At 35.9% G+C, this 18,912-nt stretch overlaps 1 protein-coding gene across 1 annotated transcript; it reads right to left on the bottom strand.

Annotated features, from left to right (window-relative positions):
* Positions 1 to 1,409: 1,409 nt before the first annotated feature.
* LOC145618265 (triacylglycerol lipase OBL1-like) lies at positions 1,410 to 5,431 on the bottom strand. The gene is made up of 5 exons (XM_081673045.1): positions 4,941 to 5,431; positions 4,595 to 4,803; positions 4,109 to 4,142; positions 1,855 to 2,501; positions 1,410 to 1,770 (listed from the first exon to the last, which is right to left on the bottom strand). The coding sequence occupies exons 1-5, from the start codon at positions 5,302 to 5,304 to the stop codon at positions 1,510 to 1,512; spliced, it is 1,515 nt and encodes a 504-aa protein (XP_081529171.1). The 5' UTR covers positions 5,305 to 5,431; the 3' UTR covers positions 1,410 to 1,509.
* Between the last annotated feature and the right edge of the window lie 13,481 nt (positions 5,432 to 18,912).

Below are 18,912 nucleotides of genomic sequence, written 5' to 3'. Positions count from 1 at the left end.
CCAGCTGTCACAACCCACCATACCATCCTTGAAAACCCACACAACCACGAAAACAGTAGAACCCCCCCCCCACCACCACCAACCAAGTGAAACCACACAATCTTGAACCCACCAACACGAAAATCCTAAAACCCACCACCACCAACCCACAAACCATGAAAATCCTAGAACCCACCACCACCACCAACCCACAAACCACGATTATCCTAAAACCCACCACCACCAACCCAACGAAACCACTCAACCTTGAACCCACCGCCAACCCACGAACCCACGACGCCACCGCAACCCACGAATCTAGCAACCACGAACAAACTTACCACGAACCCACAAACCCTTCTCTATCATCGATTACAACATTAATTGGTCAAATTTAACCATCAAAACTCTAGATCTAGAGTTTTGATTGTTAAATTTGACAAAAAAACCTTCGAATTTGGGTTTCATAGCCAAATGAGGAAACAAAAGGCAAAGGAAGAGAGAGAAAACAAAGGCGGCGATGTAGGTGGTGGTTTCCATTGAAGGTGTTGGTGGTGGTGGTAGGTGGTAGTGGCGGTGGTGATGGTGGTGGTTTCCATTGAAGGTGGTGGTTGCCATTGAAGGTGGTGATTATGAAGGAAGATAGAGAAAACTTATGAAAGAAGATGTTGGATGTAGATGGAGTGGAATGAATTAGGATGAATATGGTGATAAGGTGAAATTAATTAACCTTAGAGATTAAGGTAATAAGAACAAACTTATAATTTAATTAGGATGTTTATAAAAAAATTAAGGGTAAAATTGTCATTTTATGGTCAAAAACTTACTAAAAAAGGAAATAAAATAATTTGTTGCGAGTAATGTGAAGCAGCCATTTTAGGAAACTGTTGCGAGTAATCCGAAGCGGAGGTAGTAGTTTGAAATCCACTCATGCATAGTCATTTAGGTAAAAATACTCATGTGATGCTCTAGATATTCACGGAGATTATGAAAAACCTTGTCACACAAACCAATCAAAAATTAAACACAATATAGAAAAGTCACCCTTTTAATGAAAGCAATTAAAAAGTTAACTAGTGTGTGGCCCGGGCGATGTCCCGGATTGCTAGTTTGTATTTATTTAATATTCTAATCAAATTCGACTGTTTAGATAGTAAGACTTGTTGGTTTCGAGTTTAAGTCTTGCTATAAATATTTTTTAGTTGTCAAACGATCAATCATTACATAATGGAAACAAATAGTATAATAAGATACAAATTAACTTATCTAAGTTAACTATAATTTTATTAGATAAAAAAACACAAATAATAAATGGCTATGATGGTAAGACTCTTAACTTAAGACTTGTTCACAAGTGAAGTCAAGAAGAAAAATAGATGAAAGAGAATTTTTTAATTAACGATAGGATGAAAGAGAATTAAGAAAAGGGATAAGACTTATAAGAGTGAAGGAAAAATGTTTTTTTTTAAAAAAAATTAAGCACACTCTAATTAATGACATTTGAATATTAAACACACTCCAATTAATAAGTTAATGAAGAGAGGACATTTGAATGTTGTGTTCTCTACCTAGCCTCACTGAATTGACATAATCCCTTGGGCTATGAGCAGAAATACCAGGTAGAACTAATCCTACAACCCTCACCAAAACCGAATACCAGTCCTCTTTATAATCTGTTCCATACACATAACACATTGTCAAGGCCCTGATCAACTCCCACGCCGCGTTCAAGTGTGCCGGAATCAGGTACCTCATCCCGTAAAAGTTTTTGTTCGGCTCCTCTTTCACTTGCTTCATAATACCAAAATAAAGCATCAGATATAATTATTTCATAAAAAGCTCGATATTATAAACGGTAGGGTGTGTTCTATGTACCTGCTTAGTGTAAAAGCTGTTATAGTAGAGGCAAACACCAAAATGCTTATACAAGAATGTTTTATCATCATAAGGCAGCCTAGGAACAACATCATTGCAGTAAACAACTCGAAAGTACCTAATCTTAGGCTTATTAAGTCGTTCTTCCACGAACATCCCTAGCTTACTATCTCCGATTCTTGGTTGTCCAAAAGTGTACACACCCAACAATCTCTCCATCATTTCAATCTCCTCATGTAAGATCAACACCGTGACAAACAAGATTGCAAGAGCCCCGCCTAGGCTATGTCCTGTGACAACAAACTTCGCGGTCTTATGCTGTTGTAATAATTCCTTGAGCTTGGTTTTTACAGCAATGTAGGCTGTTAACTCTGCCATATCCGGGGTGGAAGCAACATTGATGTTCTTGTGTAGGAGGTTATATCGGAATGTAGGGGTATCAGCTCGGTTGCCTAAACCTAAGGCTTCTAAGAAACCCATGTGAAGCTTTCCTAGCTCTGGGATCTCGTACCATGAGTAGTCGAAATCTGTGCTCCAATCATCAGCGTCGTAAGGTTCAGTGCCTCTGAAGCTTATTAGTATGAAATTAGCATCTTCTGGTTTGTCACATAGGATGAACACTTGGGTGGACTTCTCCTGCTGATAATCTGTCAAAAGAAAGATAGGAATCATAGAATGATAGACCAATTATAATTTCTTGCAAGAAATGGATACGTGGATTATAAATTTCACATTTCGACTTTTTAATTAAATTGTTGTCTGATGAATGCTCTAACCACTTGATTTATCCCTCACTCTTAGGGGCCGTTTGGTTCGCAAAGGGGAAAGGGAACGATTTAAAGAAAGGGAAAGAGTGGGAATGGAAAGCAATTCCCTCATTGATAATAGGTTGTTTGTTTTACATCAAAAGAATGGAATGAAGTTTGAAAACAACCTCACAACCAACATGGGCAACAACCAACTCCGATCCAAGCCTCCTACCTCCAGCAGCGCCAAGCTCCCCCACCCCCCTTCATCGGCTTCCACCCTCTCTTCCGGTGACACTACTCCCCTTTCCCTGCAACACCGCCACCCCTTCCTCATCTACCGCCGCACCAACTCCATGGGTAAATGTGGATGTCATTCCTCTCTCTTTTTTTAGGTAATATTTTGGTAGATCTAGAAGGTTGTATGTTTTTAGATTGTTATGTGTTGTTTTATGGGTATTTGGAGGTTGTTTATGGGGTGGTTATGGTTTCTTATTGAGATGGTTAGGGTTTTTTGGGTGGTTTTTGTGGTGGTTTTGTGGTGGGTGTGATGATTTTCGTGGGTAATTGATAGTGAATGTGGTGGGTAATCCGGCGGATTTGGGTATTTTTGGGGAAGATTGTATTTTTTCCGGTGGATTTGGGTAGTTTCGGTGGTGGCTGGGTGGTGACGTTAGCGCGCGCGGTGGTTTATTGGCGTCTGAGCGGTGATTCTGTAGGTGTATGGGCGGTAGTTGCGGTGGTTAGGTGATAGTTGAGGTGGTTGGGCGGTGGTGTTGGTGGTCGGTTGGTGTTTTCAAGGGTGGTCAAGGTAGTTAGAAAGTTGGTCAAGGTAGTTGGCTGAAGAGGATTTTGGGGGTTTGAGTGATTCCCTTGGGGGTGGGGGGGTGGGGGGTGGGGGGGGGTGGGGAATGAGAGTAGAGGAAAATGGGGTAATGAGAGGGGTAAAGGGAAGGATTGATTTTGTCTATCAAACATCAACAAAGAGATTCATGGTAGTTAATTCCCTTTCCCTTTATTGAATACCCCCAACCAAACGGCCCCTTAGTATCATGAAACTAATTCATTGTGAATTAAATCTTATACGAAGTATATATAATGAATTTATTGGCTTAATTGCAATTAAAAATGTGACATTTAAACTTATTGGGCCGGTTTTAATTAAAATGGTACTGTGTAAAGTTCCTATCTCAAAACTAAATTTTGTAAAATTAAATAGCAAATTAAAGGAATATATAGTAACCCGAAGCTCATAAATGATGCATTATTATAAGGCAAAAGCTAATAAGCGCCCCCGGGGCGTTAGATAAGAGAATTAAAAATGAAAATATTAGAGTAAAATTAACATTAATTACACCGAACGACGCGTGATTTTGTCATACATTCCTAACTTAATACCATTTCAACCAATACAATTATTTCTTATCTAACGCCCCGGGGCGCTCGTTAGCAAGATCCTTATTATAATACTAAACATCAAAGAATGAAGGGAAGATGGGTTTATTTACCATTCCAACCATCATAAAACTCCACAAAATGCATCTGCTTCAATATTTAAAACGAAAATTAGTAAGGAACTTACTTTACTATTGAGTAAGGAACAAAGAATAAAGAGATGTACATTAGCTAGATTTGATGTAGTGACACATGCGTTCATAAAATACCTTCAACAATATACTTCAAATACTACCTCCATTACAGGTTACGTGCAACGATTAGACATTTTCCTTCTCTGCTCTATGTCAAATCGTTGCACATAACCTGTAACGGAGGTAGTATGAGGTTGAAGTGATGGAGTAGTGGCATCGCTCCCACCTCGTATCCCTGATATTTAGGGATCAAGTTTCATCAAACTCGTTTGAGGGATTTCCCTTATCTCCCCCCCCCCCCTCTTAGTTGATAATACGTCTATGGGATTACGGTATTAAAGCCAATGCAAGAATATTAGTTAGAGGAAAAGAAGAGGCACTTGCCTTCCAATGGTTAACCACAACCTCTTTGACCACACTAGCATTTTCATAAGCCAACTTTGATGCCATAACACAAAGGTCCATAAGTGATTTGTTCTCAATATCTATTTTCGAATTACTTGATGATGATCCTTCTCCAAAATAATCTGTCTTGTTCAAGTCGATTCTCCCATCCAAATGTCCAATTGAGCTTATGAATGTCGTTGTGCCTCTTTCTGGAATCACCACCTTACCTGCATTTGCTTTATATTAGCTACACACAATGCATGCATTTATATGCAACACAATCATAAGTTACGCAAATTAAACAAATAACCAACAACTGATTGTCAAATAAAGTCAAACCGGAAAACATAATATATATACGTACCTTGGAGAAAGTTGGAGGCAAGCCGAAAGAGATTGCCATTAAGAGAAAGGAGATTAAGGGAGAAATCCACAAAATTTCCAAATAATTCCAAGGGTTTACCAAATAATTTAATCAACCTTCTTACTAAAATTGATACAATTATCACCCATCTATTATCTTTCCCATCAAACAATAATCTCCACTCTTCTAAATCAAATGTTTTATAATCATCTTCTTCAACATTATCATCATTACAACAACCATTACTCAATATAAATTTGGACCCACTTTTTATGTCTCCCTTTCTCCAAAACTTCCATAAATCCCTAATTCCAGCCTTTTCTGGCCGTACGATCATATACCTCCATTCATCCCCGCCGTTCATCGATCTCTTCTTCTGGATGATCTGATCTTCTTCTTCTTTTTTTTTTTTTTTTTTTGGGAAAAGAAATATATAATTGATTATATTTAGTAGTTTATAATTAGTAGTGTATTATGCATGCATATATAGATATATATATGTAGTCGTATATGTCCCTTAACGTGCACGCATTGGATTGGCAAGGAAGTGAGGTGAAGATAATAAAAGGGTTCCATGAGCGTTGTACATTTGTAATGTGAACATCTAAACCTGTCATTCTTCTTCTGTTCTTATCTGTTACTCGTAATTACTTAGAAATTTCGAGCTCCTTCCTTCTCCAAACAGAATAAAAAACATAATAAAAACAAATTTATTAGGTGAATTATGTCTTTTAACTAGATATGGTATTACTGTATTGTTTTTTAAACTAACCATTACTCCCTCCGTTTTTAAATACTTGCTCCATTTCTCCATACGCGGAGTTTTAGGAGAAATTGGAGAAAGTAATAAAATATGGAGGTAGTGGGGTAGTTGAGAAAATAAAAAATTATAAAAAAAAAAAAAAACAAAAATAGTAGAAGAATAGAAGGAGGTAGGATTATGTTGGGTCCACTAAGTGTGAGAAATGAATTAAATATTGTAAAAGCTTTTCATAAAAGAAAATTGAACAAGTATTTAAAAACGGACGGAAAAGAAAAGTGGAGCAAGTATTTAAAAACGGAGGGAGTATTAATTTACTACCTCCGTTAATTATTATTTGCAATAAAGGAATATTTTATATCTCACAAATATATATCCCGTTGTTGCGCAAATAATAATTAATGGAGGTAGTATTATAGATATCTATGTTGTTTGATTGTTTAACTTGTAATTATGGTTTTTCCATTTATGCGAATCATAATCTATAAATGAAATTGCTTTGGGGTTTGGAGATGACATATACTCGCAGTAATAATTTGTAAATTGTAACGGATCAAGAACATTTTTTTTTTCTTTAATTTTGTGGTGTTTGAGTAGTTTACTAGTGTTAATTAGTTATTGTTCGCTTAATAGTTGCACTTTCATGTCATTACGTGTTTCCTTTGTGCTAATAACGTTCAATTCTGCGAAGTTGCTGATTGCTATATAAGGTAAGTTACTAAGTTGTACATGTGGAATTGCACATTGGATACACCCTTATTTGTAACTTCAAAGCATTGCATGCCATCATGCATAAAAATTTCTCTGTTTTCTTATGGAGTAATCCTTGTTAGGTTACTTGAGAAACATAAAGTTGTTCTACGATCGACTTCTTACACTAATAGACGATTGTTGAAAGTCGGAACTGAAGAACCTTAGGGATCTTCGGTTGCATTGTCTTCCACAAAACTATGTCTATTACAGTATTACGTATTTCTAAGACTCTCCTTAATCTCTTTATAAGATTCAAAAGGGTAGAGCTTGCACGGGTTGATTTTGTTTTTGGACATTTTTCATATAAGTTACTTTGACTACATTTTGTAACATATAATGTAACATATATTAACATTTAACATAAGGCCTATTATAATTTACTAAAAACAACTGAACTGAATAGGGATGAAATGAATTGTTTATGAAATAAGGAAATTAGGAACAGAGATGAACTGAACTGATTGAAGATGAACTGAACTGAACTGAAATTAAGCTGAACAGAACAGGCTCATAGTCATGTAAACTATTATTAGTATAATCCTAATGTATATATTTTGAAATATATTTTTTATGAATTATTTTTTATTAATAATTAAAGATGTTAATGTTTGACAGTTTGAATTATAAATTAACAAATACGTCTAAAAAAATTGTGTTGATTAAAATGAAATGGATGAACTCTTTTAATATTTTGTGTAGAAGAATTCTTGCATAATTGTCACCTTATTGATTCATGGCATAAATACATACGATTGATTCATGGCATAAATACATACGAAGTATGCTTAGAGGTGTCAATTCAGATAACCGGATGGAGTTTGGGTCGGGTCTATTCGGGTCGGGTCTGTTCGGGTCGGATATGTTCGGATCAAAATTATCCTTTTAACTCGGATCGGGTCGGATCGGGTCAAATTCGGGTCGGGTCAACTTCGGGTCATGGTTTATGGAGTCCGGGTCGGATACGGGTCGGGTCAACTTCAGATCGATTCACTTTCGGTTCGGATATATTTGGATCGGGTTTAAAACGGGTTTAGTCGGGTAACTTCGGGTCGGATGAATTTAGGTCGTGTTGATTTCGGTTCGGTCAAGTTCGGTTCAGTCAATTTCGGTTCAATTCCTTTTTGTGTTTGGCTGGATTTTGTTCGAGTTGACCAAATTCATATCCAAATAAGGTTATTTTTAAACTAGAGATATTGTTTAGTTTTTACCTTATTATTGGGTCAATAAAATATAACAGAATGGGAGGAAATTCAATAAAAATGACAATAGGCTTTAGGCAGCATTTAACTAGGGCCCTGTTTGGGAGAAAGCTGGAAGCTGAAAGCTGAAGCTGATTGACTTAGCTGATTTTGACTAGTTGATTTTATTAACTGATTTGACTAACTTATTGTATTAACTGATTATATAAAAGTGTTTGGTAAATAGCTGATAGCTTAAAGGTGATTGAGTATGTGAAATGACCAATAAGCTAATTGTGGGGTAGGTAGTTTAGATAGGATTTTAAATTAAATAAGGTTATAAGTGTAATTTCACAATAATTAATGAATAAGCTAATTGAAAAAGCTCCTAAAATGAGCTTTTTCAAAAAGAGCTTATTTAGTGGAATAAGCTCTTTCAATAAGCTTAGTACCAAACACTTGTATTAGCTTGTTTGACTAGTCAATCAGCTAAAGTTAGTCAAATAAGCTAATATACCCCCGCTTAATGTTTAGGTTTATTAGGGCCCTGTTTGGGAGAAAGCTGAAAGCTGAAAGCTGAAGCTGATTGAGTTAGCTGATTTTGACTAGCTGATTTTATTAACTGATTTGACTAACTTATTGTATTAACTGATTATATAAAAGTGTTTGGTAAATAGCTGATAGCTTAAAGGTGATTGAGTATGTGAAATGACCAATAAGCTAATTGTGGGGTAGGTAGTTTAGATAGGATTTTAAATTAAATGAGGTTATAAATGTCATTTCACAATAATTAATGAATAAGCTAATTGAAAAAGCTCCTAAAGTGAGCTTTTTCAAAAAGAGCTTATTTAGTGGAATAAGCTCTTTCAATAAGCTTACTACCAAACACTTGTATTAGCTTGTTTGACTAGTCAATCAGCTAAAGTTAGTCAAATAAACTAATATACCCCCAATAAGCTTACTACCAAACAGGGCCTAGATCTTGTGGCATTTATTAAAGCTTAGAAAGTAAATTAATATAATTGATATGTACATGAAGTAAACTTAAGACTCCGGATTATTTCTTTGTAGTAAAAAAATTTAACTTATTAATAATTAGTAAATATATAGTATAAGAACGTGAATAAAAAAGTAAATAATTAATTATGATCGGGTTAAATTCAGATCGGGTAAAAATCAAATCGGGTTAAAATCGGATCGGGTTAATATCGGTTCGGGTCAAAACAGATCGGATTAGATCGGTTATTTTTTGGGTCAATTTCGGATCGTGTTGAGCACGGGTCGGGTCAAATCGGTTCGTTTTGAGTTCAAGTCGGGTCAAATTGGATTCGGGTTGAGTTCAGGTCGGATCAAATCGGTGCCGGGTTAAGTTCAGATCGGGTCAACTTCGGATTCGGGTTGAGTTCAGTTCAGTTACAGATCGGGTTTGGGTCTTAAATTTTTCGGATCAAATCGGATCGATGACAGTTCGAAACGGATAAATTTTTTCAGGTCGGTTCGGTTTTGACACCTCTAAGTATGCTACGGAGTACAAAAACAAAACCATATTAAATGAGTTTTTGTTAGCCAAAGTACGGGCTTTACTAAATGGGCTTTTACTATAGTACTCGCATAGACATAATGAGCAGATGTGGACATATGGGCCTATAACTTAGCTTTCTCACATGTTTGTTTGGTTATTTTTTTTTTTTATTAATTTTTTTTTTTTTTGTGTTTAGAGAGCCATAAGGGCGGGGGTGAGAATCGATCCCAAGATCTCCTAGAATCAGGAGGGAAGCTCTAACCACTTGACCTATCTCTCACTCTCATTTATTTGTGTTAGTACAATCTTTTCTTTTGTTGAAGAGTTTTGCTAATTGCTACTGTACAATTTTTGCATTATCCCTAATTCCCTATTTTTTTTTTCTATCCCTAATTCCCTATTCTCTACTAGAAATGAAAAAATTATCAAAGGTCCAAGATTAGAATGTATAGTATGACTTAAAAAGGAAAGTTTTCAATTACTGACCTCTTATACAACCTTGAAAATTTCAAATCATAAAACTGTGTAGTTGACATAATTTCTCATTGTTTTAATTTTTTATTAGTCAAAATATACGGTACGGTACATTTCCTACAATTATACATGCACGAGTTCTTAATCAAGAGCATATGTTTAAAATATTTAAGCATTTTTTTTTTTTTTGAACAAAAATCAACTTCTAATAATAACACAAGTTTAATTTAATAAACATTAATATAATACGGAGTAACATTTATATTTGAAATGATAGGTAACCCAAGGAACGTCTAAACTCTACATTGACCAAAATAAATTATGATGATGTGAAATAATGTAATTAAGCATGTCATATTGTTTCCCAAATCCTTTTCTTGCCAAACTGCGTGGCCACCACTAAGTAGCCGTACCACTTTACATAGTACTACTGGAGATGCATGGACAAGAAAAGACGTGGGCATCTGTAGAATTAGGTAGAATTAGGCAGAAATTGCTTAGCCTTCATTGATGGAAAAGCACGAAATATATAATACAAAAGATCTCTAGAATCCTAGTTCTAGATAAACATGGAAACAGAGAAGATAAAATATTTCCTAAATCTATGATATTTCCTAAATATCCTAATACCCCCCCTCAAGTTGGAGCAGTAGGATCAAAAATGCCCAACTTGGAAAGAAGTTTATCAAACTGCGCCTTTCCGAGTGCCTTTGTGAATATATCCGCTAATTGATCTTTAGTGGACACATGGGACAGAGAAATTAATCCTTCAGTAATCGCATCGCGAACAAAATGACAATCAACCTCTATGTGTTTCGTACGCTCATGAAACACAGGGTTCCTCGCAATATGCAATGCTGACTCACTATCACAGAACAATTTAATGGCTTTAGGATGTTGCACACCCAAACTCAACAGTAAACCCTTGAGCCACTTTAATTCGCAAGTGGCGCCATTCATACACCTGTACTCCGCCTCTGCAGAAGAAGTTGAAACTGTAGGTTGCTTTTTAGTTTTCCAAGAAATCGGTGATTTTCCTAGAAACACAAGCCAACCTGTCAACGAGCGTCGAGTTAAAGGACACGCCGCCCAATCTGAGTCACACCATCCCTCTAAAGTGAGCTCACTATCCGAACGCAATAATATGCCTTGGCCGGGAGATCCTTTGAGATACCTAACAACTCTCAAGGCCGCCTCCCAATGTTCTATGCGTGGTGCTTGCATGAATTGTGACAAAATGTGAACTGAGTAGGCGAGATCCGGTCTAGTGACCCCGAGATATATTAGCCGTCCCACAAGACGACGATAAGCTTCTGGATTCTGAAGAAATTCGCCATTAGCATGAGCGAGTCTGTGATTTTGTTCCATGGGAAACCCACTCGGCTTTGCACCCAATAAACCTGTTTCAGAGATAATATCCAGAGTATACTTTCTTTGACACAAAAATAATCCGGACGGACTACGAGCCACCTCAATGCCTAAAAAATATTTAAGGGAACCAAGATCTTTCATTTTAAAACAATCACTAAGATATGCTTTGAAAGCCTTAAGTGCAGCGGAATCATTCCCAGAAATAATAAGATCATCCACATAAACTAAGACATTAATTTGAGTATTGCCATTAGTATATGTAAATAAAGAGTAATCTGAATAGGATTGGATAAATCCATACCGTTTTAGAGCCGTTGTCAACTTTGCATACCAACACCGAGGTGCTTGTTTCAAGCCATACAATGACTTGCGTAACCTACACACCAAAGACGGATCTGAACTTTCAAACCCGGGGGGCAACTTCATGTAAACTTCCTCTGCTAGGTCACCATGCAAAAAGGCATTTTGCACATCCATTTGATGTATTTCCCAGTTTTTGCAAGCCGCTATTGCGAGAAAAGCACGAACGGTAGTCATCTTGGCAACTGGAGCGAATGTCTCATCATAGTCAATTCCAGCTTGTTGATGATTACCAAACACCACTAATCTTGATTTAAGACGCTCAATATCACCATTAGATAAATATTTAGTTTTATAGACCCATTGACTACCAAGAGCACGTTTCCCAGGAGGAAGGCGTTCTAGAGTCCATGTACCATTGTCCTCTAGAGCACGAATTTCATCTTTCATAGATTTACGCCATCCATCATATTTCATTGCTTCTTTGAAAGATTTAGGATCATTATCCTTGATAATAGCTGCAAGAAAGTTGCGATACTTGACAGAAAAATTGTCACAATTAATGTAATGTGCTAAAGGATAAGGAGTACCTGAGGAGTGATCGGAAGGAAAAGAGAGTGGACTATTAGCAAATACCGTATGTGTCACAAAATCTCGATGCAAGACATTCGGAAATTTTTGTCTCAAGCCACGGCCCAAAGCTTGATCATTTATATTAGCTTCCTTGTCATCCGATTCTGCAGCAGTCGTGGGCCCACTCGAAGAAGCCCCATCCACAACCTGCTCAAATGGCGTGGAGGTGGGGGAAGATATAGGTGGCCCATCTGGCGCTGGATTACCAGCGGGCTCACCAGCAGCCATTATGGACTGATCTGCCAAAGGCCCAACGGACCTTGGTGAAGCTTGTCCTACCGCTGGGTCTTGAGTATTGGATTGGGCTTTGTTGTTTGGATTATCAACAACATCTTCATAAATAATTGCTGAAAAATCCTCATGAATATTATGATCCTCATACTCATTATTGGAAATATTCACGGCCTCCGGATTCCTAAACGGAAATACTTCTTCAATGAATTTCACATCCCGTGAGACAAAAAATTCCTTTGTAGTCAAATCAAACACTCTCCATCCCTTTTTACCAAACGGATAACCCAAGAAAATACATTTGCGACTCCGACTAGCAAACTTATCTCCCTTGTTTTTCTGATTATGAGCAAAACATAAACATCCAAAGGTTCGAATAGAGACAAAAGATGGGGGTTTGTGAAAAAGGATTTCAAAAGGAGTTTTGTTTCCCAAAAGAGGAGTTGGGGTACGGTTAATTAAATGAGCAGCAGTGAGTACACATTCTCCCCAAAAATAAATAGGTAGTTTTGCTTGAAATCTCAAAGCACGACTAACATTCAATATATGTTTATGTTTCCTCTCTACTCGCCCGTTTTGTTGTGGAGTTCCTACACACGATGTCTGAAACAAAATTCCAGTGGCTCTAAAGTAGGCAAGTAGACAGTTAAACTCTGTCCCATTATCACTTTGTACTACTTTAATAGTTTGAGAAAATTGCCGATCAACCATGGCAACAAAGGCCATAAACATTTGAAAGACCTCTAATTTATCAACCAACAAATAAACCCAAACTGCTCGTGAATAATCATCCACAATTGTCAAAAAATAACGAGCTCCACACGACGAAACATGTCGATATGGACCCCATAAATCACAATGAATTTTCTCAAATATTCGAGATGCTTTATTATCACTTAAAGGAAATTTGTCTCTAGGATGTTTAGCATGCATACATACTTCACAACCCGTATCTAAATGATCTTTGCTACCAAAAACATTAGGAATTAACTTAACTACTTTTTCAGAAGGATGCCCAAGTCGACGATGCCATAACTCTAACTTCGGTGTAGCTTCAACGTTTGACACTTTCGGTTTGCTAAAATAGTATAGTCCATCTCTTCTAGTTCCCATTCCAATCAGCTCCTTCGCTTGGTCCTGTATAGCACAAACATAAGAATCAAATTGGACAATAGTGTGTAAATCATCATTAAGTTGAGAAACCGAAAGTAAGTTGCAATTCAAATTCGGAACATAAAGAACTCCAGTGAGAGTAATTGTTTCAGATAAACAGACAGATCCCACCAAAGTGGCTATTACTTGTGCACCATTCGGCAACCCAACAGGGCATTCAATATTTTTCGTGTCAACTAGCCAAGAACTCTCTCCGGTGACATGATGAGTCGCGCCGGTATCAATAATCCAAGATGAAACATCAAACTTACCGGTTAATCTGTTTTCCGGAATTTGAGCATTACCAACAACCCCTGCAATAGCCTTCCACTGTTCAGGAGTAAATAATTGTCCCAAAGCCGAAACTGTAGAAGAAGTAGATGCGGAAGACTGACTGTCACAAGCGGCTGCATTGGCACGAGGCTGACCACGACCTTGCTCCTGGCGTCTACTCCCTGGCCTGCCCACAATCTCAAAACAATGGGTCTCAGGGTGCCCTTTCTTCTTGCAGTGGGCGCACACCTTATCTGCCCAACAGGTGGAGGCTTCATGCCCCGTCTTGTGGCACTTGGTACAAAGTGGTTTGTCAGAACCCCTTCCCCTGCCTCGCGACACACCTGCCGCATCAGCTCCAGTGCGCAAAGCAAAACCAACGGCCTCGGTTGGATGAGTGGCTGCGTCCTTCCTAGACAGGCGAACACGCTCCTCTTGAGTTACTAACTGATAGGCTCTGTCAAGACTCGGAAGCGGATCTTGTGATAAAATTTGAGTGCGTAGGGATGAATAAAAATCTGGATACAATCCCATTAAAAAATCATGTAACTTTGCTTGCGCTCTTCGCTCCTCGTGTAAACGACCACAAGGACAACCGGAAACAGAGCAGGAAATTAATGGCTCATGATGATCCAACTCTTGCCACAAGGAGTGTAATTGACCATAATAAACAGAAACCGGCATATCCCTAGATTGTTCACACTTGGCTATGGAAGATCTTAATTGTTGAATGCGAGGTCCATTAGTTTGAGCAAACCTCTGTTTCAAGTGATCCCAAAACGGTTTTGCTTCTCTAAATTTGGACAAAGAGGACCGTATTTCAGGAGTAATTGTATTTGATATCCATGATATTAGCATAGCGTTAATGGCCGTCCAATCGGACTTGGTGCACGGTGGTGATAGAGTAAGAATTGTTCCATCCAAGAAATCAAATTTGCGTCGAGCTTCGAGAGCGGTTTGAATATCAGCAGCCCAGCTATCATAATTATCGGAAGTTAAACGAGTAGGTGTGATGAAGTCTCCTGGGCGATCTTGGGAACCAAGATAATAAGGGGAATTTGGTTTTATTTCGGTCGGTGGTGGGGGTGGCGGTGGAACATCATCACCTGCCATTGAATGCTATTGATTAGAAACTTTGGCCTGATACCATGTAGAATTAGGTAGAATTAGGCAGAAATTGCTTAGCCTTCATTGATGGAAAAGCACGAAATATATAATACAAAAGATCTCTAGAATCCTAGTTCTAGATAAACATGGAAACAGAGAAGATAAAATATTTCCTAAATCTATGATATTTCCTAAATATCCTAATAGCATCGCTTCAATAGTTTTTAGCAATATTTGTATAGTGTGTACACAATACAAAGCATTTTGGAAAATCTTGCATAGATCAACCTAACTCGGAATATAAGCGAGTCTATTTGAAATGGAAAGGGTAGAACTGTAGAACCTAGAAGTTACCGAACCTCCAAATAAAGTGGTGTTGAACTACAAATAAACTAGTGGAAACCGAGCCTCCAAAAGTTACAATTTCAACCGATAGACCGAGTTTATACTAGTCTATTTATAATGAGATATCGTATAATATATTTTTTGTGGATATGTAATTTATTAGCAAATACTATGTATTGTATTTTAGCTAACTTCTTAAGATTCTAGGATATCTTTTTGGTTCTAGGGCTAGGAGGATTGTAACTATTACCGTATATATTATAATACTGGTCGGTTATTTTCATAATTAAGAAACTATTTACAAATAGTTAGTTACTAATTGCGTTGTGTAATCATGTTTTATGTTTTAATTTGTCCTAATCATTAGCAATGAAAAAGCACTTCCACTATCTAATCAAGGAAAATGAATATTCTGTTCCTTGAGGAACAGGGAAATAGACCATCACTACCGGCATGACCGTTAAACACAATTATGGACATACATTTGACACTAACATGGGATTTTAAATTTTGAGTGGGACCATGCAAAAACAGTGGCGAACTATATGGCTAATCTTCTAAATAACCAATTGCTAATTGTACATGCCTAGCTTAATAGGAAATTTCCAAATTTATACCACTTTTGTTTCAGAAAAATGTATTTTAGAATCTTTATATGTAATCTTAAGGAAGGTTGAAGCAATTGAGCATTAATTTTTTTTTTTTATTTTTTTTCAACATACGAGTATAAGTAAATAATAGTGCGTCATTCATTTAACTCATTATTCAACCAATTCAAACAATGGATTCAGCTATACAAGGGAAACTCTTTTATTTTAAAACTGACTTAAATTAATGGGTGAAAGTCATTGTAATTTTAATCTAATCTACACCAATTTGGTAATTCATATTGGATTCTTTTTATTAATGGATTGGACTGAACTCAATACTTCTTATAAGAAAACCGGATCAGTGTTTCAATCAAAAAATTAAAGGGAGCAAATCAAAATTCAAATTGGATTGAACTCAAACTGCACAAATCAAATTTTTATTTTGAATTTATTAGATTCAAGCTCAAATTCAAGTCGAAAATCAAACTTTCATCCCTACTCATTTTCCAAGTGCTTGTAACTTTTAGTCTTTTACGACTCTGCGAATTAATAGCTCCTAACACAAACACAATACACAACAAAAACATTGCTTTTAGTTTCATATACCTCCCTATTCCCTTTTTTTTTTTTTTTTTTTTTTTTTTTTGGGGTTTAGTGACTTAGTGAGCCACAAGAGCGAGGGAGAGAATCGATCCTAGGATCTCCTGAAATCGGGATGAAAAATATAACCACTTGAGCTATCCCTCACTCTCCCTTAGTCCCTTTTTATGATTCTCGACTAGATGCAACTCCCAATTTGTTGCGAATGTTTTATTAATTCTTAATTAGATGGTGTGGTAAGCTATGCACCAACTATTATTGGCTTTTCTAATACTACAACCAAAAATGAAAGAAAAGGGACACTCACCTACCATATGAAGCATATATATGTTGTTCCAATCATATTTAAAGAAAACTACGTGAGAGTTGAATATTTATTTCCGCGTAGTCTTAATATTATGATTTACCTATTGAAATGATGGATTTTGCATAATCTTGTCTTGTTAATATATAATTGATTGTGAAATGGATGACCATTTGTAATATTCTTGTAGTCAAATAATGAATTAATTATGTACCTACCAAACTTAAAACACTTATATAAAACCTTATTGTAAGAACATATACTTATTCTTTAATTGGCTTGGATAATCATAATCATTTTATGTAATTAGCTAGCTGTACCTTAGTAATAACCTCAACTACTGATATGGATGCTTTATAATTATTCTTCAAAAAAATTAAAATTATTATGTTTACACTTTACCGAACGTCTTTGACTTTGTTGATAGAAGAATTTGTTGCGACCACCGTATAAAGGAATATTAGTAATGTAGGTACTAGGTAGGGAGATTATTAATAATGTAATAAATGATAATGGTGAATTAAAAAGTTAAAATATACATAAAATATAAAAAAGTGAATTACACCTATAATTAATCACTAAATTGCTGAAAATTTCTTCAATTTCATTATTACCATATAAAATTGACAATATGTTTTCTACGAGGTTACAAAACACCCTCGCCTATAATTACGATTAAATCGGACAAATATGGTATACTTTACCCTTGCGTTGGATTCAACTAAAGATACGATGTACCTTATGTACCTTAGCTTGTCAAATTTGCTTTTACTTATTAAGTACGGTAATTTTGATGTAATATCATCTCGAGATTGAGGGATTAATGATCACTCCTCATTCAAGACTCGATCTCTAGAGGTTTACATTCTTTTACCCTCTCCCTACTTTTAAGGGTTCTTGCCTATTAATTCAGGCTGGATGTGCAAGGTGTCGGTCCGATATGATGTATTCTTAGAGTTCTTACCTAGTACTTTCTATACTTTACTATTATAGGTTGTTGACCTATTATATAATGTACTTATAATTTATTTTAGGGTGAAAACAAAATTCAACAATTTATACTAGGAATCAAAAGATTGTTTCATAGTCTATACATATATTTTGGCAACTTCTATTCGATCTGTGCACTTGTGTTTTCTTGCAAAAGTAAAATAAACCAATCTACTAAATTAAGAAACCCAGAAAATTGAGATCTATGATCTGATCTCTACCTACCACAGATAAAATCTTAAAAGGCAACATACCAAAAGAATTTAGCCAAATAAAATATAGCATAAGTGAAGTAAAAGAAGGTGATTATTAACTAAGGAAAGTATCCCACTTGTCATCCAACAAACAATTCCTTAGATTTCCCTACATTTTTTATCCCTTTTTTTTAATTGCTTTTTAATATTGCTCAGTATTAATACTAATTAAATTCATTAAAGTTGTTACTAGTAGTAATTATGCTCTGAAATGACAGTGTAATCTCATTAATTAGTGCCAAAAATGAAAGATTAGGGTATTTAGATCTGAGAAAGTCAGCAAATCATTATGGTTGAAGCTGTATTTAATTAAAAAGATTTTTTTTTTTACTTCTACTCCACTACTTTGGAGTGTTTCTCGTGAACATGTCATCTACTTGCATCCTCTAGTAGTCATGTTCAACTTACCCTTTGGTAGTTTGGCCTTTCAATTACTTCTTTGTCTATTTAAAAGTGGTCGATATTCCACTTTTGAACTTTTTTTTTATTATTATTTATTTTGTCTCATACTATAAATGATATAAAGGCGACTATTTTATTCTTACCTACACTATTTTATGTCTATGAACGTTGTAAAAAATGATGGTGGAATGACAATTCAATTATAGTATTGGAGAGCAGAAAAATGAGCGAGGTGTATGAATGTAATTAAAACAAACAATTAAATTTGATGGTAATAGTGTATTGGTTTCATTAGGGAGTGTGTATTTAATGCTCAAATAATGGTACCTTGTATTTTGTACTATATATAGTGTAAATTATTGTTCATATAGTTGTAAAATTTGATTAGAAGAGAGCAAAAAAAAAAAAAAAACTCCTTATATATACTTGTATTTTTGTTCTTGATATACAAGTAGAATATAAACTTGGTGACACACCCCATTTGATTCACAAATATAGTTACACTTTGAATTGTCATTTTGACACTACTTACAAATATCATTTTGACCAATACGGGCATGTTCTCTTCAGTTCAGCTCAGCTCAGCTCAGTTTAGTTCCTAATTTCCTTCTCTCATAAACAATTCGATTTAGTTAAGCTTCAATCAATTCAGTTCAATTTAGTAAATCAGAACATACCTCTAATCTACAATACAAGTATATATACATGAATACATGTAAGGAAAAAAAATTCT

This window comes from Chenopodium album, chromosome 3 (assembly GCF_948465745.1).
Source record: "Chenopodium album chromosome 3, dcCheAlbu1.1, whole genome shotgun sequence".
Classification (NCBI taxonomy): Eukaryota; Viridiplantae; Streptophyta; class Magnoliopsida; order Caryophyllales; family Amaranthaceae; genus Chenopodium; species Chenopodium album.
This window is presented reverse-complemented; position numbering and strand designations above follow the sequence as displayed.